Here is a 27,120-nt window from a genome sequence, read left to right as displayed (position 1 = left end):
GTTTGTCGTACCCCACTGCTCAGACCTGCTACCTGGAAAATGAGTCCTGGGGCAGCAGAGATTCATAGAATTCAGAAAGTTCTATTTTCACCATGAAAATCTAATCAATAGCTGTGTATCTTGTCCCTTGCGTGACACCATGTCCTAGTGCATGCACGTTTCATCATATATTTGTCATGTTATCGATTGCAGGCTAACTAAATCTTAAATCCAAATTCAAATACATTCAAATTAAAGATACAGCAGCTGTTAATGTAGCACTGATTTCTACTTTTAACTCTGGTGCTGTCACATATTAACATTTTGACACCAAAGCAATATTAATTTTTGATGAATGTAAAGAATAATAGATTTAACATTCATATATCTGTAGCAATAGACAGACCTGCTGCCAGTACCAGTGAATTTATGTGCTTTTCTTTGCTTCATATATTTGACTGAAATTAACCAAAGTTATTCTAACACAGGCTGACTCACAGTTTTAGTTGTTGTCATATGAAACAGTTTGTAAAAGATTCTGCTCTGCACTGAGGTGTTGGAGTTTTGTTTTTATTATTTTGCCTTTAACCTAATATGTAACAAATATATTCCAGAACATTCCAGAGGTTTGACCAGACTGATCTAAACTGGACCTGCATCATGGACCTGGTCCAACTCAGATAAGGTAACTAACCCAATGAGCCATCAAAAATAAATAAAAACTGCTGAGCACTGCACTTATGTATGGTGAACATTAACAGAGAATAGTGGGTGGGCCTCATTGTGTGTAATACTCAGCGACACTTAGTGCACAATATGAGATACTATGAATTTTTTTTTATTATCCAAAAAATACAGGAAATATGTATGATTAGTAATTAGTCATCTATAAATTATAATGTGGTCACTATTAAGCAAATGAGCCAGTCAGTTTTATCACTCAAAATGAATATCCACAAAATAAATTAAATAAAAAAAGTATAGTAATAGACAAAAATTTGGATATAAAACACAACTCCCATGTTTCAGCTGTTCAAAAAGACGGATGAAACAGAATCCTCTAACAGATGCTGAATCATGATTCCAGCTGATTATTGTGTTGCCATATATCTGCTGTAAGTGTAAATGAGCAACTGCTGAGATGCAAATCAGGTCAGCAGAATCAGTGAGCTCCTTTAAATCTCTTCTTAAAACCAATATGGTAGAGCCTTTCCTGATTTTATTTCATTTTCCTTAATTTATTGACTACTTTTGCTTTTATTGATAACTTTTATTTTTTGGTTTTATTGATTTTTATTGGTCACCCTCTTGCTGGTGTCACTGCCTTTGCTCTATTTGGTCTATGTGCACTGATACTAAGAAACTTAATTTTTTATTGTATTTCTAATTGCTTGTTTTTAATTGTTGTCTTATATGACCTGCATGTTTTATTTTGCCACCTTGTGTAAGGCACTTTGTTATGTGGGTCTAGAAAAGTGTTCCATCAATTATTATTATTATTATTATTATTATTATGTGTTTCAGTTCATGCCATCAGCAGAGCAAGTTTCTTTCTGGAAGCCCTGCTTTAGGAATTTCCAAAACTCCCTCCTCTTTCTTTCCATCTCTTCATCTCTCCATCCACAAATCCTTTTCCCTTTCTCCTCCCAGCCATTCCCTAACTCCCTCCATCACATCATGCTTTTCCTGCTCTGGTGACTTTATCTCACATATGTAACTCTCACCCCCTCCCCTCTCTGTCATGCTTCTCCATGCATCTTTCTCTTTGTCCCTTTTCATCCCTGCCTTCCATCACACGTCCACCCTCTATCCAATCTATCTATGCAGGGGTGGTGTCCGTGACCTTCAAGGACACCACCATATCTGTTCAGATGAGATATATATACATAGCAAGTAATGCACTGGTGTCTTATTACAGGATTTTATAAAAATACATACATAGTGGAGCTATAAAACCCTTTTCTAACATTTTACTCACACAACAATTGCATGTGTTTTTATTCATAGTGGTTACCATTGGTTACAGGTGGCCATGTGGAACTTCACAAACAGTCGATGAGCCCCTGTTGAGCAATGACAATGCAGAGACATCTGTATACAGTCACAGAGTGACTCCACAGAGTGATTAGTGAGTTAACTGGGGTTTAACCTTGACTAAGGCATAGGCTACAATACTCCTCTATCACGTTGTGCACGAATAGCATAAGTTTGAATGTGCTTTTTCAACAAATAGCAACTGTGTTTTTCTTTTTTCTTATTTGAAAGTTAACTGCAGAACACATGTTGTCTTTTTCATTTTTTTACTTCACTCACAATGTAGTGTTAATTTTTGATATTAAAATTCTTAAATTAGATGAAATTGATCAGTGTGTGCGAAAAATTGGATTATGATTTATTATTATTAAAGTACAAGTTGCTCCAACTAGAAGTTGCACAGATTATCTTTTTGGTTTTTATTATTTTTAATAAGATGACCTAAGCCTGATCTGCAGCATAATAAGCAGTTTTATTTATCCCTTCATGAGTGGGAGCATTAACTGAGCTAATCATGTAAAATACAGTGAACAAGATCTTCTTGCAGGAGGAAATGAAGGATTAAAGAATCAGAAAAGCATCAACACCTCAACTGTTTTTGGAAAATCAGGGTTTCAACTGTGCTGTGCTGTCAGACGTGTCTGACAGGTGAGTTTCAACCATTTTCTGTCACTATTTTCTGGCTCTGGCTTTCCCTGAGTCAGAGAAACAATGAGCACAACACTGAATCACTGAAGAAAAAAAATCTGATGTGAGCAGAAATGCAGAAGTCTGGAACCAGGCTCAGCCACCACCACAAAAATAAAGAAATAGATTTATCCACTGCAAACACAGGACTCCATTAGTCATTGTTTTCTAATGCACATCAATTTATTTAATTTTTGCTTATCAAGAACAGAAAGCACATTTTGTGTTGTGGGGTGGAGTCAGTTTACTCCCAGTTCTTCTCAGTAAACTACCTCAAAAACCTTCCCATCCTGCAAGTGTGTCTGAGTTTCGGTCCTAACTCCTGCAAACAGCATTACTGATCCATGATAGTCTGCCATCACTGCTCAGCACTGATAAAGAGTCACCTGCCCAGGCCGGTCAAAGGGCATGTGGGCTGGCCAACCCACTTCTACCCAGTGCTCATGAAAACTTCTTTTTTCTAAAAGGTAGAAAAAAAAATGTAGAGAAGTTGTGATGTAAAGCTAGAGTGTTAAGGTGTTATTACAGTCATGAGTGGTTCTTGCCACTAGAGAACAGCGAGTGCACTACACTGTAAAGCCTTATAAGCTGGTTCAATTTAAAAATGTAAGTTTCCCTGCTGCCTTAAAAATGTGAACTGACTTGACCTGAACTTGAAATACTCAACATTGTTCTCATGAGTTATTATAATATAGCTGAGTTAATGCAAGTTCAATAAACTTAATTTGTTAGGCTCCATAAACCACTCTTTAGTCACAATGACGAACATCAGTGGCGGATTTCCAGATTTGCTTTCTAGTTCCACTGTTTGAAGAGTCAGTGCTTCATTTGTCTCAAAAGCAGTGGAAACTGCTTCTGGAGCTGGCAACATATGAGATGGTTGTCATGGATGCTGTAGGTGGAGTAAGGGGTGGATACTAATGTTTTGTTTTTGGTTTTTTTGTGTGTGAAAAAACAAACACATCTCAGCTTAATAAGTATCAAACACAACAAGTTTACTTCATCTTGGTTTTCTTCAAATTACAGAAACAAGGGGTCTCTGAGAGTTTTAACTCTCAAACAATGCATGCTGGGAAGTCTGCTAATATGTTAATCATTTTTCTTTGGAAACTTAATTTGATGAGTTTAGTAAACTCTGTAGTTCATTCATTCAGCTCATCATTTCAAGGTCAAAAAACTTCAAATATGTTTCTAAAATCTGAAATGGTTTGGAAATGAAAATCAGACATCTCAAGCTAAAAACTATTGTTTATTTTAAGTTGCCTTCAGTTGAATTTAATAAAACGATTCCTGCAGCTGAAGATATGAACCCCCTGTAACAATGTTAATATTCTGCAATAAATCTTAAAAATATTGTTAAATTCTAGAACCATTAAAAATCTCACAGATCATTTAGAGCATTTGTTTAAAAATCCTTCTTAATAAAGACATAAACCTAAAATAAGACTTCCTTTCCCAGCACATGTACTTTCTTCTTTAATCTCACTCACTGCTAAACACACTTGCGTACGCGCGCACACACACACACACACACACACACACACACACACACACACACACACACAGGGTTATGAGATCATAGTAAATTATGGACGATCTTTATTGACAGAACTGTTGAGGCGGAGAAAATCAATCCTGCACGCAGAGCTCCCAGGGAAACATTAGAACTAGTTTTGAGAGCGAAGCCTCCTGAGCACAATCAGATATCCGACCCTGCGAGACAACAGCAAACAATGTTCAGAGAACTAAACAATCACAAAATCTGGATTTTAAAATTAAAACATGTTCAGTGCTTACAAATACATCCTGCAAGCTCTCAAATCATGCCGAGTTTTAATTTCATTAATTACTTTCTACAGTTATTGAAACATCTTCTTGTCCTCAGAGAACAGTTCATTCTGTGAATACAGTAGGAATGCACTTGTAATGCTAAATGGCATTGCAAGTGAGAATAATTAGTAGGTGTCACTGACTGTCTTACAATTCTTTTATGTGTTGAAATAAATTTCATATTAAAGTTGCTCATTTGTGTTGCAAAGTTCTTTGGATGAACTGTGTTATGTGTAAAGTGTTATTTAAATAAAGATTAGATTAGTCTGATGACACAGTTATTACATAAACAATAAACTTTATTTATACTTCACTTAAAGCAGTAGTTACATAACACTTTACAGAACTGAAAAAAGCAGCGCAGAAAAGTTAATAAATTATAAAGAACTGGACATAAAGTACACAGACCATTAAATAGAAAGTTTTAAGATCACAAAAAACAGAGATTAAGGTGCCACGATTTGCACGACTATTTGTAGTTATTGATGTAATGAGAATAATAATCAATCAGAATCTCTTCTTGTTGTTTGATATTCATGTTCAGTGAATCGTTATGGTGCAGTTTTGAGATATTTCTGTCAGTGAACTTGGTTGGTCCCAGATCATTGGCCTTCATTGCTGTTGACATTCATGAACAAACAAAAGCCATGACTAACAAGGGTCATCTTTGCCTGTGCATCCAATGCCACCAGGCCCACGCATCCATGTGTATGTTCTATCACATCTGAATGGTTTCAAACATATAAAATCAAGTGAAATGTGCACATGCACTTTCATTTAGTTTTTACAGAAAGTTTTTACCTTTTCAGCAGACTCCAGAGAACTGGAGTCTGCTGAAAAGGTTCAGATGTCATCACACACACTGCATTCATTACAATCAAAAATGCTATTGACTCAGTTGTGAAAGAATCCACCAGGTCTGACTCATCTGAAAGAAAACAGTGACACAGTGAGGGGTATTTGGTCCAGAGGTCACAATCCTCCTCTCTGAGAATGATTTATCATTGTGTTTCTGTATGGTCAGAAAATACAAACTTGGTTTGTATTTGTGATTAATAAAAGGTTTAGTGGCACAGATGGGCTAAGGTCCTTTCTTTTGAATATACAAGGTCAGGAAAGGTCAGGCTGAAAATTTCCTGAAGAATTTCACTTTCAGTCTCTTTTTTATTTGCAAAGTCAATGTTGAGCGATCTGGAGTCTGAGGTGCACCATGTGGTTGATTATACAGATTTTGCAGACGTACATTACCTGACCGTCAGAGTCACTGATCCTGGCATGCTGACTTCACTACATGACTGTGTATGTGATGTCAAAAACTGGATGTCACAAAATTTTCTGCAGCTTAATTCAAGCAAAACTGCAGCTGAAAACGTGAGGTGACAGAGCCCTGAAGCATTGGAACGAGATGCCTGAGGAAATCCCTGTCTGGTATGAAACAGGGGTGGAGTAAAGGGTAAATGTACCTCTCAAAGTCTGAAACAGCATTGAGGCAGACACTGTGGGATTATTGTGGGTTGGTTGTTTTTCTACATTTGGCTGCTAGTAAATCAGCTAAAGGTTTCACACTTTCCCCACAAGAAAAGTTATTCCTAGTGCGACATTTAGACCTTAATGTAGGGAACTGAAATTGAATCACAGCTGAATAGATAAAATATGATGGTTGGAAGGGCTTGGATTTTTGAAATTTGATTCTGCACCCCTGATTATATGTGCAACACCTCATCTCCTATACAAGCACATGAAATAGAATAACTACTTCCACACATGCTGACAGTCATATATGTGGATCTGATGATTCTTTAGAAGCAGTGGCAAAGGCAGTTTGATCTGCTCCTTTCCCAGTCTTTCAGTGAATATTCCTGGTGAAAAACAACATTGGTCATTTGTTGAAACATAAACAATAACATGTTTCACTTTCCTGACAGCTAGACTTCTTGTGGCCATCTGGATTATAACGTTTTAGTTCTTTCAACCCCGATTCTCATCATTTCCAATCTTGCCACCAGTCGACCAGATGCTAAGCCTGCAAGCTAGCGTAACTCTACAACTCTTATTGTAGTTTCGTCTTTTTGTTTCTGTAAAATGAACCCAAATTGTCCAATTTATTGAACAAGAAAGTGCCTACTTGTCATATGAACAATACGTTTTTTTGGTTCATTCAAAAAATTATTAATTATATGTTAAGTGGACAATCTAATCAAGTCAACATTAAAAAATAATGTTGACTTGACATGACTTGTTTTATCAAACTTCTTTTTCCAAGGTCACAAATCAATTTTGAACCTGAACAAATGTCCAGTTTTCTTCAGCATCACTGATTATGGTTGTTGATATGATTATCATAACATTATTATAATAACAAGTCACAATCAAGACGTGTTGGTTGTTGTATTGACTAAAAGTGGTCAATATATTGCTCTAAAACCTTGACTATGTAAATGTGTGAATAGTTTGTCTGTCATTACTGGAAACATCCAATAGAGGTCTCTCCTGCAAAAATACTGGGGCAGAAGATTCTGTGATTGTGCATGTGAGAGATATCATTGATAAAAGTATTCTACACGTGTCGTTTATTTTAGAGTTTGTCGCTGAATTTCTTAAGTGAAACAGAAGCATAGGGAAAGAGAAACTAAAAACATGCTTGAATTTTACTGTTGTTATTTTAGATCACCCAATTGAGCAAAGCTTATCAAATATTGTCATTATTTTTGAAGTCTCTTGTTTTGTAGTTTTTCTAGTTTACCAGAGTGATTGAGTGGGCATATAAATTTACAAAAAATTTTTATTGGATGTTTCTTTGTTGTCTCCTTCACATGTCTTTGCACAAAGATGAGCTGCGCTTTGCTTTCAGCATTTCTTCATGCAAACATGTACTCTAATGACGAGACCTTTAGTGTGAAATATAGAAGTCATTACTTAAGAGAGGAGGTTTTTGGTATTTATTGGTCTGTATGTTAGAATGTAGAGAATTGGTGAACAGGGGGTAAAGGTCATTTCTCATCTCACTGTGAGTTCAGCTGTGATCGTGGGACAGTTCAGGGCCCTTACAGGTTAGAGCAGAGTTAACGTGGTTTGGACCAAACACATCATGTCCTTTTACCAGTAAACAGTAAATGTCAGTATGTCAGTAAAGACTGAATATTTGAACGTAACCTAATGCGTTATTGTTTTCTTCCCATTGCTCAGTCCACACACTCAAACTTTGCCCTTTTTTGGTCAGCAGGTTTCAGCAATTTCATATTTTGGAATAACCCTTTCAATTTAGAGGCCTTAATAGTAAAGTTTTAAAAATAAATTTGAAGCACTTTTTGTGACTTCTAACTGATCAAAAATCCAAAATTTAAGCAGGCTTCACTGTTGTATTTACAAATGTAAAAATAATCTACAGAAATACATAACACACGTAAATTAGATTTAACTGTACATTTACTAAAATACCTGTAAGAGACAGAATTGTTTTGATTACAGTTTTGATCATGGGTTGTGCCTTTAAATCTGCCAGGCGTTTTTGGGTAAAGCTTTCTAACTGTCTTTCACGGAGGCCAATTTCTACATTAAAAATGGAAAAAAGAATGAAAAGTGAGGAATTATAAAAACAAAATTACAACATAAATTGAAATGATGAAACACCAAGTCAAATTTTTTACCTACTATCTCACAGTTACATCTTCTGGTGATATTTGATTGAAAGTAAGAGGTCTAAGTTAAAATGATCTTTCTAAGTCAAAATCTTTAGGCATTGTTTCTACTTCTACTAAGTCAAAATTAAAAGATACTATTCCAAGTTTATAAGAAGTGTACAAGTTAAAGCCTACTCTTGGATAAAATCAAGCAATTGTAAGTCAAATGTTCTGATTTTCCAAATCGGAATGATGAGTTTTACTGACTGTCTATAACTAGTCACTGTCTACTGACTTGTTATCTTATCAGACATACCTGGTAAATCAAATGTTCTGACTTAATCATTTTAAAAAATTGTTTATTTTTATAATATATAATATCTTTGTATAATTTCAATTCATCATGAGTTCTGGTATTTATTAATTCATACATTTGCTTTGGTGTGTATCTGGCAGAAATGGTCTTCCTTTGTCATCGTCTTACAGTAAAACCACAGTCTAAGCCTGTAGTCCAGTGTAACAGACCTGTGTGAGACCAGCCCTGCAGAGGATGTCCTTACGGGACCCAATCCTTCAGTTTCTCTTTCTCTCAAGGAAGCACAAAGAGCAGACTGAGACTCGGAACGAGAGGAAATTGTAGTCTATGAAATGTAGGCGGCAGAAGAACTACAGCAGAAACCACATTAAGTTCACATTGAATGTGACGGTATAAAGGATTGTGGGAGAGGACACACGTGATTGAATCCGGTGAAGTGGTGTGGATTGTGTCGGCAGAGAGTCGAGGGGGGAGACGCTTCCGTCAGGTAAGATCATGTCTGTAGGCGGGGGGGGGGGGGGGGGGGTAAATGGTATTTCTGATTTACGGAGCCTTGTCATAAACAAATTGACAAAGTATTTGTGCAGCGCTTTGTGTTTTTGTTGACAATGGCGTCGACCACCGCGCCTGCTTAATGAGTTCAGTCAGTGAAGACGCGCATCAGCGCGTAGAAGAGGATTTATCGCGCCTGTGGGGAAATATCCCTCCGCTGCTGGATGAGCAGACAGGTGGAGAGATGATCACCTGTAGATTCCAGCACAGATGAGCATAGAGAGGCGGGTGATTGGCTCCATGAGTTCGGGTATCATCAGGGATTAGGGAAAAACTGTTTGTTTTTTCTTTCCCTTTTAAACAGACCCAATTCACTCCATCATGATTAATAATCCGTTTAAACCTCATGCAGTATATGCATCTTGCTTCATGAACACACTTGTTAATATAAACTAGTAGCTCACAGTTTTAGGAAACAGGCTTATTCTCTTTGCACAAATGGCTTTTTTTCGTTTGTTTGTACTAGGAGGAGTTCTGCACTGTAACTATTAATCTGGACAAATACCCATTCATCCTGTGCATTGTCTTCTTTGGTCGCATGACAACATCAGTAGACTCTTCAAAGTCACTGCAACTGACTGTTTCATGCAGGAAATAGTTCCAGCACGTACCTGGAGTCTCCACTAAAACAACAAGTTGTCATTTTTCCATTTCTTTTTTTAATGGAAGGGACAAATGCAATCAGGTGTGTTTATCAGGGAGCTTCACAGCCATTCGCTTCTTTGACTTAAAAAAGGCCAAGTACCTGACAAGTTTAGATGCTGCGTATTTTTTCCAAGACCGCTTTATTCTAATGTGCTTTTGACCCTTGATAGATTTTTTTGGTGTTATTCAGTCATCATTGATTAATCTGTCAAATACTTTGCTGATGAATCGATTAATCATTTTGTCTACAGAAAATGGCAAAATTGTTAAACACGCCTGCCATAATTTCCCATAGCTCACGGTGATGAAGGTAAAACCTGAAGATATTCATGTTTACGATCATGTGCGATGAAAAAGCCTTAAATCTTCACTTGTCTGAAGCATGTTTGCTTAAAAAAAGACTACTGGGATTATTTGACTCCCAAAGTAGTTGCCAATTACTTTTCTGGTGATCGACTGTTGTTGACGAGCCATTGCCTTTCCTGTCCTTTGAGTAGCCTATGTAGCTAGAGCCAGGAAGTGATTAGCATAGCTTAGCATTGATACTGAAAAGAGGGAGAAACAGCTAGCCTGACTCCAGACTAAAGTTCATGGTCTCAGCCATGAACTTTAGTCTGGCATGTAATTTCCTCTACAACAATGAATTGTCGTTTCAACACTTATGTTTGTGGTATTATGGTATTGTGAGGTGGATTTTGTTACCTTTGGACAGGGCCAGGCTAGCTTTTCCCCAGTTTTCACTCTTAATGCTAAGCTAAGCTAAGAGCTCACATGAAAGTGGTATCATTCTTCTCATTTAATTCTTGTCATATAAGCAATTCCAGCTTATTTCCTAAAATGTCAAACGAATTCTTTAAGCCGTGCACAAACAAATGTAAAAGTAGGCTACTTGTATGCAGTGTCTCAGGAGGTTGTCTACAGCAACTTCATGTCGTACATTTTCAGTCAGGTTACAGTCAGTAAACTGATTTTTTTAAACTTCATTTGAACAAGAAACCAGGTTTCCGCAATCAGTATTGAAAAACAGGGCAACCTTACGTCTCCATCTACATGTACCCTGGAGTTTGTGTATTTCTTTGCTATGTATATGCGTTACCAGGTTTCTTATAGATGTGTGTGCGCCTCACGCGTGCTGTGAGGACCAGGAGCTTTACCACAGTTACACATAACTCTGGTAAAATATAACAGTGCTTCCAGATTAGGCAGGGGAGAAATGTGACAGCTGCCTTGGTGAGCAGTATCTAGACAGGACATACAGACATGATTCCATGCTTAACCTAATTCTTCTAATGACCTGGTTTCTTTGTGCATTTGAACTCACACACTGCGGCTATTAGACTATAAGAAATCACTGTGCCTGGGTGGTGTTTTACCTCCATAAATTAAATTGACTTGATTTAACATTTGCATAGACAGCTTGTCGGTGAATAGCTATAAAGACGCTGCTGCGGGCTCTGGTTGCTGCACCATTGTCTTTACAGGCTACACGCCAGGTTTAGAGGGTTTTGTAAATACCACAAGTAATGACAAGAATGTAGACAACTTCAGTGCTTGGTGCCACTTCTCCTCATTACTGTCATCAGTGACTTGCCAAAACACACATTTCTTCATTTTCTGTTCATTTTCTGTTTTGGCACTTGTCAGCTGACAACAGTGTGAATCCCATAAGGGGCTATGTCTTGCTCTGAGAGCAGCAAAACCATAGAGGTAAAATGTTGCGTATGTGAAAAATGAGCTCATCAGAAAATTAGCTCGCTGGTCTTACTTGGTTTCCATTTAGCTTTCAGAATCACCAAGCTATCGCGTTGTAGATGACATGCAGTGAGTTTTTTTCTGCTCAGTTCAAAGTGTTAAATCATAATCTCAGTTGTAATCTGACAAACTCATTTTAATGCAGCTGATGCTTGATTAGTCTTTGACTTTAACTGAGTGCAGAGGAGTGTGCACTCTCGTCATCGTGTTAACTTTGTCACAGAAACTTCTGACATTCCTCATCTGGATTCCTTTGAGGCTTTTCTCAGAGGTCCAGCCATCTGGTACGGCATTACCCTGTCCATTTATATTACAACACATTAATATTTACTTTCTTTTACTGTATTAATAACATTGACAGTGTTGAAGTGTCAGGCTTTTATTACATCCTCTCAATGTGTATCCATGGGATGCATGTACAGTACAGTATGTGCTGACCCACAGTATTTATAGATGTGTCATGTGTGGCTGCGTGCACACTGGGTAAGAGATGGAATAAAATATACTTAAATCCGGTATCATGTGGACTAAAATAGGATTGACTTCTGCGTGTGGCGTTTATGGCTGTATTGTGCATTTGTGTTAAGATGCAGTACTTGGTTGATATTGATAATAGCTACTCAAAGGAAAAATGTAGACAGTAGTGGGACAGCTTGTTATTACTGGATGTCTTTGTAAAGAAAAACTTTGAAGTTTTTAGTTTTGATATTGGCAGCAGCTCAGTTTCCTTGTGCAATTTCTTTTTAATAACAGTTACTGTGGGATTAATGTGACATCACTTTGTAGTAGTAAGAGAGAATTGTGGGACTCATTATAAAAAGACACTTTAAGTGAACAAAGTGTTCAAAATGACATCAAAAATTGAAAATAAATGTAAATAAACTTAGTATGTCTTAAAAAAGAGTGCAACTAATGGTTATAATCAAAATGTAATATTTTTTTGATTAATCACTCAAACAATCATGCTGTAAAATAGTATAATAATAAATCTCCCATAGTCTAAGATGACATTTGTAATTTCGTGTTTTCTTTGACCAAAACTCAAACATAATTAATATATATGACATAAAACAGAAAAATGCTGTAAATTTGAGAGGCTAGAATAATTTTTGACATACTTATTTAATAAATGATTGATTAATGAATAATTCATTAATTAAGGTAGCTTAATGCCCACCACTAGAGGATAACTGGGCAGATTTTGGGTCAGAATCGATGAGGATTTATATACATAATCGTAATGTCACTGAATATATCCGTCTCCCCAAAATTGAATCCTGCAGTGTGAGAAGAGTAGTGATGGAATATTCAGTGAGAGCGATGTGATTGTGTACAAAAAACCTTTTTTTGCTGCATTATCCACTGTAAAATGTATAATCCGTGCTGATTCTGTCTTTTCAGCCATGACTTCTTCCACAGTTTTTTTTTTTTCTCGTATTTTGGTGCAAAACAGACAACATTCCGCCTCGTTTGTTTTGCTCTGAAGTTTTATCAGACGGGTTTCTGCGAAATGTTTAGTCTTGACTGAATCGTCTGGTTTGTGTGTTCTTACGATTTTAAAATAATACAAATCGGTTACATCTGTCGTTATGTCTCTGGTCTCCATGTTTTAAAAACCCTCTAGTGTGTACTGAGCCTTTCATGGATAAATCACCTGAAGCTGGAGGTGTAGGATTGCCCTGTGACTGAACCTTGACCCCAGGTAACCCCTCCCACCTGTCAACTGTGGAATTGCTCACAGGCACATGAGTCCTCCCTCTCTCTCTCTCTCTCTCTCTCTCTCTCTCTCTCTCTCTCTCTCTTCTGGGCATGTCTTTACATGCCGAGAAACACCAGGGGAGGGAGGAGACAAAAAAAAAAAAAAAAAACAAGAAAAACCGGAGAGCATGAGAGACAGAGACACAGTATGTAAGAGGGAGGTATGAGGCATTTAACAGGGTTGGAAAGAGCTCAGGGCATGAGAAAGGAAAAGAGAATTTCATGGTAAAGCTGCGGTTTGGTATTGATGCTTAAAATCGCAAGAGTGGACAGAAACTGAGATGAGGGAAGACTGTAGCTGTAATTGGAAGACGGAGGACAACTCAGGCAGGGGAGGGGTGAGATACAGTGTCATTATATTTGTGAAAAACATGCTGTCAGTTCCTCTCTTGACTCACTCCTTCTCTTTCTTTCTGATTTCTGACAGAACAGCTCCACGATCTCCAGGAGAGGCATGATGAACGGTGGTAACAATGGATTCCTTTTCTTTGCTTTTGGGTTTCAAACCCAGCAACAAAAAGAGCAAGACCAATGGGGGAAATGATGAGGTGCACCATTAGCTGACTTGACCTTTCTCTGACTCCTTTTCCTCTCAGTATTACACCTCAAGACCTGCAGGGAAAGGACAGCAACTGCTAATAATCTGATGCTTGCCTGATGCAACTCTTGCAGGAACTGCTGGTGTGATAAAATACCCAGGCATTGCCCAGAGCTGTCATAAGCTAGAGCTGTCGCCAGCTGCAGCTCAACCTTAAAGTTACCTTTAAGGAGTATGGGACGTGGAGTTCAGAGCAGCGAATTTCCCCCTGGATGTCAGACCACTAGGATCAAATGAGTAGCAGTGGATTTGGCAGCAGCTCCAGCTTGCTCCAGGGCCGGCGTTTCTACTGCCGGGAATGGGCCCTGGACAAGCTGCGGCACTGCCTGGATGCCCGCTCCATGCCAGGACAACCACCAGGCCTGCTGGTGATGGGGGGACCCGGTGCTGGGAAGACTGCCCTGTGTACTGAGGTGGTGTGGCCCACCTCAAAGAAAGGGGTGGCAGTTAGGCTGGCACCACGCTGCCTGGCCTCCCACTTCTGCCAGAGGGAAGACCAGAGGAGTACGGTGCCATGGAGGTTCGTCCTGGGCTTGGTGGAGCAGCTGAGGGCCTCACCTCTCCTCTCTCCTGGTTACAAAGAGATCCTCAATAGCCCAACAGTATCCTCTGCTCTGGAACCTCTCGCCTGTCAGAGAGACCCTGATGACACCTTCAGGAGGTTTGTATCACATTATTACATTTTTTTCCCTAGAAAGTTCTCAGAGTGAGGGTCTCATGGCACTGTTTTTTTTTTTTTTTTAAATCTGACAGTCACACGCTTGATCTGAACAGGGGAACTTTTTATTGAACCAGATTGAAGGGAAATTTCAAGGTTGTCAAATGAGAGGGGGCGGAAAGTTGCCAAAAGGTAACAAGCAGGGAGCCCATCCAGACGGGCGACATGTGTGTGCATGTTGGAGAGCGTGGCTCATTCCCAGCTCAACCCAGCAAAATTTATGTAAAGGTGATGTTGTTGATGAAAGCAGGAGCGGTTGAACAAAATTACATGTGTCAGCAGGCCAAAAAAAGTGCCTAATCAAATTCAAACATCAGTGAAAACAACCTGGTGAAAACCTGTGCCACAAGTTTCTCATGTTGTGTAAAAGGTCAGATTCAGCATGAGGTTGTTGTCACCAAAAACATCTGTCATGGTTATTACCCCTTATTTATCATGATGTCATCTCATGTAATGTCAACCAGACAAATCTTTACATCAGGGACACACTGATTATCAATTTGTGTTTTGTTAACCTGATGACTTGACTACAGTTGTAACTAGATCCGCAACTGATGATCGGTTTTATTACAGATTTAGATTTAGACATGTTTAGTCTATGAAACAATAGAAAAGAGTGAAGAATACCCATCACTATCTCAAATTGATTGTTTTTATGGCCTGAATCTAAAGATATTTATTTTACAATGACGTAGCAAAGTGAAAAGCAAATCTTCTCATTTGAAAAGCATTTTTGCACAAAAGCAATTTTGCCATCCATTATCGATAGCGCTTATCCGTACAGGGCTGTGGGGGGTCTGGAACCAATGCCAGCTGACATTGGGCGAGGGCAGGGTACAACCTGGACAGGACGCCAGTCTATCACAGGGCTGCCATATAGAGACAAACAACCAGGCACACTCACGTTCTCACGTATGGGCCATTTAGACTTACAAATTAACCTGGAGGAACCCCACACAGACATGGGGAGAACATGCAAACTCCACACAGAAAGACCCCAGGCCCGGGGTTAAAACCCACAACAGTGCTAACCACCTCACCACTGTGCCGCCCACAATAAATAATATATTATAAATTTAATTATTCAGTGACACAAACAGATATTCCTGTCTGGTTATTTTACTCATAAACAGTTTGGTGACCAGAAAATGTACTGTTATGCAATAAAATATTGATATCACAGTATAAAATTGCTTGCACCTTAACAGAGAATTTTATTATTACTACCCGCTCCTCAATATCAGTGTACTTAAGGGCAAATTCATATTCCACTGGTCTTTATGTCATACAAAATTTCTTGATATCATGTAAAACGAGCAATGATTGATTTAGTTTTATATTAATATAGTATAGTTTACATTGCATCGCTAATGTGGACCACATCATGATGTAAAATGATAACATAAAAACTGTACAATTCCACTAAGTTGATAAATAATGAGTGTGAATTATCTGCCCCTGGCTGCAGTAAAATACTCACATACATAATAAAAAACTTCCCCACTCTGAATAGAAAGAGTAACAAACAGTTGTGGGAAAAAGATCCATGATTACTTTAAGGCTGCACTTTTTTCTAAATACAGAAAAAGTTGTTTAGACTGTCAACAGACAAAAAGTGGCTCAGAGCCTGTAAATGTAAAATCATGTGGCAAAGCAAAGAAGTTAAGACAGTCACAGGAAAAAGACGGCAGTAGCCATTCTTCCTTGTCTTACATTTATTTCTCTTCTCATAATGCAGCCCATTCACAGCACACACAATGGGCCTCCAGTGTGAATGAATGCTACAGTGTTATTTACGACACAACATCCTTTCAGAGAGGGAGAAAAAAAGAACAAAGAAGTTAAAAAAAAAAAAAAAATGCCTCCAGTACCCTGGTGACCGGCTCAGCACCAGTCAGCGAGGTCACTCCTCTCTAGGACTTTTTCGTGCACTCCTGGTGTGTTTACTCTGCGACGAGTCTGAGCCCTTTTACACTCCCCCTGTGTTTGCTCTCCTCTGGTGTGAAGTACCGAGCTGGATTCCACATTCCCCTCAGACTGGCTCGCAGCCAGCGGCTGTTTGTGTTTTAAGCTCTTGTGAGAGAAAGTGGCTGCGGGCGAAACTCGGCCATGTGAGAACAGCCGTCGACAAACTGATGAAACATGGGCTTGAATTGGCAGTGAAAGTGCCTGCATTGTATGTATGTGTAGAAGCAGCTGGTAGCTCAGTGTAGTCAGCGAGTCAGTAACTCTCTACTGAACTTTGATGCGCTGCTGCTCCCTCTGCCTGGAGCCTCCTGCAGTTAGATCGATAGCTCAAATGGTATCTGTGTGTGAAATGCAGACTTTTGACATGTTGTTGTTCAGTATTAGGTCACTTTCACACCTTTAGTTTGGTTCTCTTGATATGGAAAAAAAAAGATCCCACTGTTGCTGTTTGTTCTGGTCCATTTCATGCTCACACTAGCTTATTGCAAACCACAGACTGTAAATAAAGATGGACGTGGCCACCCATGGGTTTCTGAAGAGGCGTTACGAAACTCAGAGTGGGCTGCTCTGCCGTCACCATCTTGGCACTGGCTGACTGCACCTAACTCCTGGCTAATCCAGAAATGGCAAAGTGGCAAGCATACCCTCCCTTTAGCATCGTTAGCACAGCTGGGCATCTTGCTCGAAGGCTAAGCTTAGTAACAAGCTAAGCTAACAAGCCAGGATTTGTGCGTGCAGACACTGCTAATTAGTGCTAACATTTAAATAAAATGATACTATAATTTTACTCACCTCAAAAAAAAAAAAAAAAAAAAAAAAAGAAGCACAGACAGTCTGTTAGTCAATTAATTGCACAACAAGCCATATTATTTTTCCCACATTTGCATGAAAAATCCTCCAAAAGGCAACAATGACACAAATGTAGCCGAGAGGTCATGTTTAGTGACTCCAATTAGCGGAGGTGACACACAGATAGTGGACTGTGATGGTACTCACCAAAGAGCTCACAAGGAAATAATTTATGAGGAACATTTATATGGCACAAACAACAGGTGCGAACAGGATGAAAAAGAGGCATCTTGTATTGTAATGTGACTGACGAGATAGTTGCGTGCTTGCTACACTTTTTAATAAGGAATGGCTGAAACACCAGGAGGAGGACACAAGACGAACATGCTGCTTCTCAGTTAGTGACACATGAGGGAAAGTCCTGCATGCATGCATAAATGTTACCATGCATACCACACAATCTGTCATATTTATATATGCAAATATTCTACAGTGTATTCATAATTATACTGTTTATACAGATGGTTTGCTTGACAGTTCACCATTAGCAGATGGATGAAATAGTAGTAGTTGAATTCATTGTAACATCTCCTTGTATATAATCCTGCAGTTGACCCACTTTGCTTTTACACCACAAGCTGTTGGAGAAAATAGTTTTCAGTTTGGTTTTGAGTGAGAGAACAGGACCAATGTAACCTCACTCGCCCTTTTCAGATCTGGGTTTTACTTTCGTGTCAGTTGAGAACATCACCTGAGGCCTCAGAGAAAGTCAGACAGCCAGTGTGGAGATTAAGTAATATGGCCACAGAGAGGCAGCGGCTAAATTATTGCCTACAAGTCCAGTTAAAGCTGAGGGTCAAAGGTCACACACAGACCTGTTTCCAGGACTATGTGAGTTGAATGAAGCTGAAAGCCATAAGCATGGATAAAAGGTTCATTACACTTCCTCCTTTGCTCTTGCTTTAATCAGATGACTGAAGCACACAAAGATATGATAAGCTTGTTGTAACCCAGATGCAAGTGTCAGGGTTTCATTTTGCTTTTAATTGCAGGATATGCACAATGATAAAAGTCGATGTTGCCGTGTCATTAAGGTAAAGAGATGACTCACACACATTAAGGATTGGTCTGTAAATAAAAGATAAAGACATAATGGGAAAGTATGACTAGAGACATTTTCTAGGTGTGATCATTAGTTTTTTCTTATTTATGTTGTAGTTTCTTTTGGTCTGGTTTTATATACAAGGTTAAGTTTTTTTTATTTATAAGTTTAAGTTTATTTTTTGGATTAGACAGTTGGTCATGCCACCTTGGGACCTGGGAATATGTGATGTGACGGTTTTTTTTGTTTTGTTTTTTGGTGATGAAAGCTTATGTTGCAGCCCTAAAGAGTTTTTTTTTTTTTTGTGCAAATGTGAAATAGCTACCAGGGTCAAAAAAATCTCAAAAGATTTCCTCAATTTACATCATAAGAATTAAGCATCCTTCATGATATGTAACATTAATCTTGGGCAAATGGGCTATTTCACACAGCAAATGCCACATATTTAATGCGTCTTAGTAATATTTTGGGTGTTATCTACTAACTAATGTATCATGAGTTGAGATATGTTAGGACGTGCTTGGTTTACCACCTCTGCTGAAAAGTTTCCGGGGATAAACCCTGAACTAATGTACATGTTGTCATTGTCATTAGTTGATTTATGTGTTTTAGAACATGGTGCACAATCCCTTGACAGTAGCTCATGTAGGTAGATTACCTTGATGCATCATTTACCACAGTTTAATAATTGTGAATGACTAATTTCTGCATCCTTAGTCCTTACACATACGTTAATCCTGAGGCTGGTATTTTGCTATTGACCTCAATGCTGTCAGTTAATGACACGCTGTTTATTTAGACTCACAGGCCTCTGTTTGGCTGATTTGCCAAGCTTCTATATTAGACAAAGTAAACTGAAAATTTCCATGCATTTCTGGCATAACGGCTCTGTTTGCAGCTCGGACAACCTCCTCTTACCAATGTTTTATAAACAGTTTCCTGTTTTCCTTCCTGGTAGCAGCATTTTAAACTTTTACTATGTTGGAAACACTGCTCGATTTACCGTGACTGTTTTATTTTGAGGTTGAGGAGATGCAGATTTTTTCTTTAAATCTGGCTTAAAGAAAACCTGGACCTTCTGGTCATTCTTAAACATAGACATTAACACTAATAACAGCACACACAAATACACCCTGTTGACTTTAGTTAAGCCTCTGTGTGACCCATTCATAACAGACTGCTGTCACAGGTTAATCACTGTTTGTCACCTTTAAAATAAGACCTCTGTAAGTGTGTTTAGTTCTGCACAAATCTCTGCAAAGTGGAACACAGATTTAAACCAGACCCATAAATATATTTATTAAACTTGTTGTTGATTTACTGGTTATTAAATGTGATTTTTTTTTTTTTTTTTTTTTTACAAAGGAGAATAAGTGTCCATCTTAGTTAGAACATAGGTTTCTTTAATTCATAGGACGACTATGTAGCTACCATAATATTATAGTTAGAAAACAGAATTGTTGTTTTGTCTTTGTCTCAAGCCTATTTTTACTGCAGGCCCAGTAGCCATCTGGAGCATGAACTTCAGTCTTAAGTGCCCTGGTTTCTCTCATACAACTTTCACTTTGATTATTAAGTTTTCATTCTCCACAGCTCTGTGCCTCATGTTGACTGCACAACTTAATTCTCCTCACATAAACCTGCCTGAGGTCTTAGGTCTAGATTCTGGAATAGGAGATGAGAGCCCAAGAAAATCTTTGCTGTCACAGTCTATATTATGTGTGTGTGTGTGTGTGTGTGTTACTGTTACTGACAATAATATCTAATACATTACATGAGAAATCAAAGTTCAGGCATGTTCCAGTGAAGAGGTTTGAGGGTAAGGAAATGAATTTAGTCAGTGGAAGGACATCGGCAGCAGAGCTATATAAGCGTGCATGGGTATGTTAGGAGTGTGTTTATAACCTGTGAACACCTAACCGCCCACATGTGTGTGCGAGCATGCCCAGGGCGGAGCAGGAAATTTCAAAGGTTCCACTAACCTGAGTCACCCTCAGATCACAGCAGGGTGTGGGTGCTGACTGTGCTCTTTAAAGGACAGTTACACTGTGATTTAGGTTTGAATTGTTTTAATATTTTACAGTGTGCTGCAGTGTTTAATCACAGTAAAGGATAAAGTGTTTCCTCAAAATTATAGGTTTGAGGTAATTGCTGTTGTATAGTAGTGTTGTCACTATAGAAGAGTTTATATTTATGAGGATCAGATAGAGGGATCTTGCTCAGTAAATGTCAGATTTTAATGTTCTGATTTGTTTTGTCTCAATCTTGCTGAAATTCCTTTTGAGCAAGTATATCAAGTTGTTTCTGTTCACTGTTTTGAAATGAAGCCTGAGAGCTGGGTGAGATTGTTTAATAAAATGTGTGAAATGGAAAAACAAAAGAATAAAACTCAATAAAACATTTCCGCGCTAGAACTGGAATTGCCTCAAGTCATGGCAAAATAGCTGCCTGCATTTTGATGTGAATGACTTCATTTAATGTCACTGACTTAATATGCAAAAGGTTTGACCCAGAGTGTTTGTCTGTGATGCAATTATACTGCAGTCAATATGAAAAAAAATGCTCATGTTGTTACTGTTACTTTCAACTCCCTGATCCACCCACAACTCCTGCAGTTTTACATATCTCTTCCTTTGTTTGTCTGCCTCTCTATCCCTTAGAGCAGTGTTGGAGCCCCTGTTAGACCTTCCTCCTCCTGCCCAGACTCTAATGGTGGTGGTGGACTCCCTGGATGTAAGGCATGGGGTAGGTGCAGGTAATGGGAAAAGTGGCTCCATCGCAGAGCTCCTGGCCACAAACCAACACCTGCTGCCTGGCTGGCTGCTGCTGGTGTGCTCCGTCCGCCGCAACAACAAGCCTGTATGCAAGATGTTCTCAGGTACAAAGAAGGAGTACCTTGTCAATATGTTTCTTAAAGAGATTTTGTGAATCTGAATCTTTATAGGACTAGATATTAAAATTAGACCACTGCAGTTAGGAGGGGGAGTCACTTTCACTAGCCAGTATTTCAACCAATCAAGTTTGATGAATACTTACTGACATCTTTACCAAAGTGCTTGTCTTAAAGTCTTAATCAGCTGTATATTTCTAAATTCTGTTATAATTTGCAAAATTACTCATGATGGCACACAATAGAAGACGTAAAGTCACTCAGCAACACTTCAGATACTTTTTGTGGCTCAAGCCAATAGCACCAGATTGTCCCCCTAATCATATAATCTGTTTTAATTTTAACTCTGTATTGTACACAATTATTATTGCAGGTGACCTTAGCATATGCATTAACAATGCTTCCAGTGGATGTGCAAATGCTGAATAAGAAATAAAAGTCTGCTGTGTCTTGGCTACAGTCTTGATCTTGTGTGCAGACTCAAAGTCTGAATTTGAAGTGGCGCTAATAAGATGGCGAATCTCAGCCAAGATTTTTATGTAACTATAGCAAAAGGGATCTTTTGACTGCAGCTCTTGTTTAAAGCTGGCACTGGCTTTAGTGCTCTGGTTAAATGTTCCTGATTCATTTTACTAACAAATTATAAATGAAGGAGGGAGGTGTTATTTTGTAGCAGCGGTGATGTCCAACTTAGACAGTATAACTAACAATTATTTTCATTATTATTTAATCTTCCTGTTATTTTCTTGATTTGTCAATAAAATGTCAGTAAATAGTGAAATATGTCTGTTAGAAGAACAGAACAGACATGCAATTGTGTTGTGTCAAAAACAACAAGAAAAAAAACGCTCAATGATTGTTAGAACAGGCACCAGTACAGGTACAGTCAGTCAGTTCAGGCACCAGAGAGGTAAAGGATGGATTGGTCAGGTAAGGCAGAGAGAGAAAGAATGAAGAGGCAAAATGCAAATGAGAAACTTTAATGGTGCTACATTAGTAAATCACATCATCATGATGATTGTCAGTGGGATACACAGGGATAGATAAACCAAAATAACATGCGATAGATAAAGTCTATGCCAGTCAGCAATAAACTTGCTCTCCCTCTTTCTCTGTAGGGTTTCGTAAGCTTTGTCTGGATGATCTGCGAAAGCCACCGCCAGTCCATGATGTGCAGCAGTACATCCTCTGCCGACTGGATGAAGAAGTGTCACTTCGCCGTCAACTCACTCCCGACACAGCTGACATGCTGAATTTACTGCACATCAAGAGCGGCGGCTGCTTTCTCTTCCTTGAGCGTGTGCTGGACGGTGTAGCAGTTGCGCTAGTGGGTCTGCGGGAGATCCGGGACATCCCCGGAACTCTCAATGGCCTCTACCTGTGGCTGTGCCAAAGACTGTTCCCGCGGGGGCTCTTCATGTATGTCAGGCCTCTGCTTAATGTGCTCTTAGCTGCCCCGAGGCCCCTCACGCCGCAGCAGCTATACACAGCAGCCTGGACTCATGACACCTTGCTCAGCCTTCAGGACTTTAAGAACAAGCTCCGAACCCTCTCTCCTCTCCTGATTGATGGCCCTGGGGGCACCAAACTACTTTTTCATGCCAGCTTTGCTGAGTGGCTGACAGATGTCAAGTATTGCACACAGAAATACCTGTGTAGCAGAACAGAGGGTCACAGCATGCTCGCCATGGCTTTAACTCTGCAAGGACCGCACTTGGACATTGAGGACACCTGCCAGCTAGCCACACATTTAGTTTGCTCCGGTCACCATAAAGATAACCCTTCGTTATTGGCACTATGGATGCTGTGGGCAGGTGTGCCCACTCTTACTCCTACCTGCAGCAGTGCCCTCACCACATCATTAAGACAGCCTCCTGTTCTGGTCAGTCAGGAAGTCCTTCAGCTGTTACTCAGGACTGGGCTCGTCCCCGCAGCCTGTTTTTCTGATGAAGACTCAAGTGTTGGAGTGCATTGTATAGGTGAAGAGGGAACTAATTTACGACCAGCATTTGAAAGGGACTTGTCTGTAAAGAAGCTGCTAGACAGTGGGGTGTCTGTAAACCAGCTACATTCTACAGATGGACAGGCCCTGCTTGCCAGTGCAGCCCATGAGGGTTCTGCAAATGTAGTTAAACTTCTCCTGACACACGGATCCGATCCACTAATCAGTGATCATCAGGGTCAAACGCCACTGTCTTTGGCTTCCAGGCAGGGTCATGTCAATGTGCTGTCTGTACTCTTGGAATGGGCCAAGAGCCAGGAGCCAGAAACTGCAGCACAGATGATGGAGCATGTTGACAATGAAGGCTGGACAGCTCTGCGCTCTGTAGCTTGGGGAGGACACAGCGAGGCTGTTCGGCTTCTTCTGGATGCAGGAGCCGATGTGGATGGATGCGACAGCGAGGGCCGGACCGCTCTCAGAGCTGCCGCATGGGGCGGCCATGAGGAAATTGTTCTGACCCTGCTGGACTATGGGGCTCAGGTTGACAAAGCTGACAGCAAGGGCCGCACACCGCTTATTGCTGCTGCCTATATGGGACATCACGAAGCTGTGGAGATACTGCTGGATCACAATGCAGAAGTTGATTTGGCTGATGGAGATGGGCGCACCGCTTTGTCAGTCACTGCCCTCTGTGTCCCTACAGCAGCAGGGGTCAAAGGTTATGGTGAAGTAGCAAGTCTGTTACTGGAGCGTAGAGCTGATCCAGGACACAGAGACCATGATGGCATGACACCACTGCTTCTTGCAGCTTATGAGGGCCATGACGAGGTAGTTGAACTTCTGCTAGAAGCTGGTGCTGATGTAGATGAGACTGCCGGCCCAGATGGCAATGTCCCTGCTGCAGCAGCTGTTACTCCCCTGCTGGCAGCTGCAGCAATGGGCCACATGAAGACTGTATCTCGTCTACTCTTCTGGGGCGCAGCTGTGGATGCCATTGATTGTGAAGGCAGGACAGCACTCTGCCTGGCAGCAGCAAGGGGTAGTGCTGAGGTTGTCCGCGCCCTGCTGGACCGAGGACTCGATGAGAACCACAAGGATGACCTCGGTTGGACTCCACTGCATGCTGCAGCTTGTGAAGGTCATCGAGCAGTTTGTGCTGCTTTGACAGAGCGAGGGAGCATGGCACGTGTCGGAGAGATGGACATTGAAGGACGTACCCCTCTGATACTGGCTGCCCAGGAAGGTCACTGGAGTACTGTCAGGCTGTTGTTGGACAGACGTTCTCCCATTGATCACAGAGCCTATGATGGACATTCTGCCTTGAGTGCCACCCTCCTGGAGGGTCATGCTGAGGTGGCAGAACTACTTATGAGGCGAGGTGCCGATACTGATGTCCGGGATGCAGAAGGAAGACCTCTGCTTTACCTCCTGGTGTTGGAGGGTCGCCTTGAGATGGCTACTATCCTGATAGAGAAAGGAGGAGTGCCTCTAGAATCCCGAGACTCTGAGGGCCGTACAGCACTTCATGTGGCTTCTTGGCAAGGATGTGTGGAGATGGTAGACCTACTTTTAAAACATGGGGCAAACCCCAATGCACAGGATACAGAAGGGAGACCACCAATACATTCAGTGGCCTGGACAGGACATGCTGCAGTAGGAAATCGTCTTTTAGAAGCCAGTTGTGTGAACATAGACCTTGCTTGCCACCAGGGGGCAACAGCTCTGAGCATCGCTGCCCAGGAGGGACATGCTAACATTGTTGCAATTCTTCTGAAAAGAGGTGCAAATCCTGATCACATGGATAAATATGGCCGAAGCCCAGTCAAAGTGGCTGGGAAACACAGGCACTTTAACATTGTCCGGCTCTTGGAGAGCTATGGAGCCAAGCCATACCTAGGCCCATTGCCTAATTCTAGTGCTGTCTCCCCTGCAAAACCCAACAAGATCCTCTACTCAGACATCTCAGAGAGTAATGGAGGTGAAGTTGCAGCTGCTATCTCTTCCTCCTCAGTATCTTCTCCTGGCTCCACTGCAGAACGATTCCACTCCATGCAGAGCTCCCAAACCTCATCTACCTGTCACTCACTTGCCACGGTGCAGACAGTGCCAGCTGACAGTCTCAGCTTTATCCAGCAGATCCAACAACACTCTCTTCCCCGCAGTCGTAGCCGACCCTCTACCCTCCCTCCACCAGGGAGCTCAGGCATGGGTAGCCTCCATGGAAGCACCCAGCGGCATCCCAAAGGCAGCCCTCCACCCACTGTTTGCACAGTTACTGCTATGGTTCACAACTGCGAACTGCCTCAGAAAGGCTTGTCGTCTGGCCTTGACTGTCATGATAAAATTAACCAACAAAATTCACACTTAATAAAAGCAGACAGGACTACTTATGCTGGTGGTAAATGGCACTCAGTCATGGCTTCCCTTGGGATAATGCCAGGGCAAGACAGTCCTGCAGTAGGTGCTAAAAACAGAGAGAGCCCTCCGCTGGATTACCCATACAGGCTGCAGAGTCCACTTCAAGGGGAAGCTTGGGATTCTCTACCCCAGAAAAACATTTTGTCACCTGCTTGCTACACTTTTACCCCAGTTCCACATTGTAGTGCCTTGCCAGAAGATGTTATGGTTGCAATGACAACCACAGACCCACAGCTTAATCTGAAGCAGGCCATCAAACTGCAGTTTGAGGGTCCCACCAGTGCAGCCTTATACAAGAGAGAGACACCCCTGTGACTGGTGCTCAAGTAAGAGACTAAAGTTGGCTGTTGATACAAGTTCTTCTCAAACCTTTTTCTTTTCTGAAGTGATTAGCTCATTGATGCTAAATATGGTAATTGAGAGTCATAGTCACAGTCTGGCTCCAGCATCTCAAATGTGGCAATTTGCTGCTTTTCTTTGTTTTGTATCAATTTAAATTAATATATTAGGTTTTAGTCATATAGTTATTCAGAAGAAATTGACAAATCAATTTGATAATGAAAATAATCATTGCAGCCCCAGTGTGAGTATTTGTAGGTTACATTGTGGTATCAAAACAAAAAATGGTTGTCTGTGGTGGCATACGTTGACAGTGTTCACTGAATTCTGGATTTTAATGACTATGTCTTTGTTTTAGGTGTAGTTGGACATTTTTGCAGTTCAAGGAGAAGGCAGTTTTCACCGTGTGCAAAGACTTTCTGGGTTCAGATGAGAGAAGAAGTGATGCCAGAGGAAGAACAAACTGAATGACATCAAAGCTTCTGATGCCTGTTGTGTGTGTTGAGCAGGGCTCTCACAGACACGATCATACATATTTATTTAATAACTGTTAATCTTAGACTTGGATCTTATTGTTCCACTGTATCCATAGTTCTTATCAGCATCAGTTTCACAAAAAGGCTTTTATTATTTACTTTATTTGGCCCTATAAGAGTCTAAAGTCATACATAGGTTAACAAGACTTTATCAGCTCCACAGTGAATAACACTCAGTATTATGGAGCAAAAGTGTTTAGGTTGGGTTATGTTTTAAATTATTTTTTGCTACTGTAAACAACCTTGTTTAAGAGCTTTAAGCTTGTGGCCTTGATCTTTATTAAAGCCTTTTATAATTACTATAAAATAGCCTACATCCCCCATAGGTCCATTGCTTACAACCAAACCAAGAGTTTGCATAAAAGCAAACCCACCAAAGCCTGACCCAGTATGGGGTTTATGATACAAACTACAAAGGACAGCCAGGTTTATTGAACCAGCTTGGCTCATTCACAGTGTGTATGTGAACAAAAAGGAAGGAACATTAAAAGTGGACCACAAAAACTGAGGATGGATGTGGGAGGGATGGATGTAATTCCAAGCTTGTATGTGGCCTAAAGAAATGTGTAGTTCTTTATCATTTTTCACTGGATTCATATTTAATTACATTCATTAATTAAAAATGGCAAACATTGCCATAAAATACC

General features: G+C 40.3%; 1 protein-coding gene across 7 annotated transcripts; it reads left to right on the top strand.

Moving 5' to 3' along the window:
• The first annotated feature begins 594 nt into the window (after positions 1-594).
• Positions 595-27,120, top strand: ankrd50l (ankyrin repeat domain 50-like). 7 transcript variants are annotated; one of them, XM_071480488.1, is made up of 6 exons: positions 8,676-8,953; positions 13,040-13,117; positions 13,601-14,432; positions 21,009-21,226; positions 22,357-25,924; positions 26,296-27,120. In XM_071480488.1, the coding sequence occupies exons 3-5, from the start codon at positions 14,005-14,007 to the stop codon at positions 25,911-25,913; spliced, it is 4,203 nt and encodes a 1,400-aa protein (XP_071336589.1). In that variant the 5' UTR covers positions 8,676-8,953; positions 13,040-13,117; positions 13,601-14,004; the 3' UTR covers positions 25,914-25,924; positions 26,296-27,120. The 7 variants fall into 7 exon arrangements, with proteins under 7 accessions (XP_071336598.1, XP_071336589.1, XP_071336618.1 ...); XM_071480497.1 differs by lacking the exons at positions 8,676-8,953; positions 13,040-13,117 and adding an exon at positions 595-664; XM_071480517.1 differs by lacking the exon at positions 13,040-13,117 and having other exon boundaries at positions 13,606-14,432.

This window comes from Trachinotus anak, unplaced genomic scaffold (assembly GCF_046630095.1).
Source record: "Trachinotus anak isolate AG129_WGS33_773 ecotype Australia unplaced genomic scaffold, CSIRO_AGI_Tana_v1 ptg000001l, whole genome shotgun sequence".
Lineage (NCBI taxonomy): Eukaryota > Metazoa > Chordata > Actinopteri > Carangiformes > Carangidae > Trachinotus > Trachinotus anak.
Note: the sequence above shows the minus strand (reverse complement) of the source record. Positions and strands in the feature narration are given on the sequence as shown.

What these genes read in the sequence shown, in the direction of transcription:
- ankrd50l (XM_071480497.1), top strand. Translation starts at nt 14,005, where the DNA reads ATGAGTAGCAGTGGATTTGGCAGCAGCTCCAGCTTGCTCCAGGGCCGG. An exon ending in CCTGATGACACCTTCAGGAG is followed by an intron (nt 14,433 to 21,008) that starts GTTTGTATCACA and finishes TCTATCCCTTAG; the next exon opens with AGCAGTGTTGGAGCCCCTGT. An exon ending in TGTATGCAAGATGTTCTCAG is followed by an intron (nt 21,227 to 22,356) that starts GTACAAAGAAGG and finishes CTTTCTCTGTAG; the next exon opens with GGTTTCGTAAGCTTTGTCTG.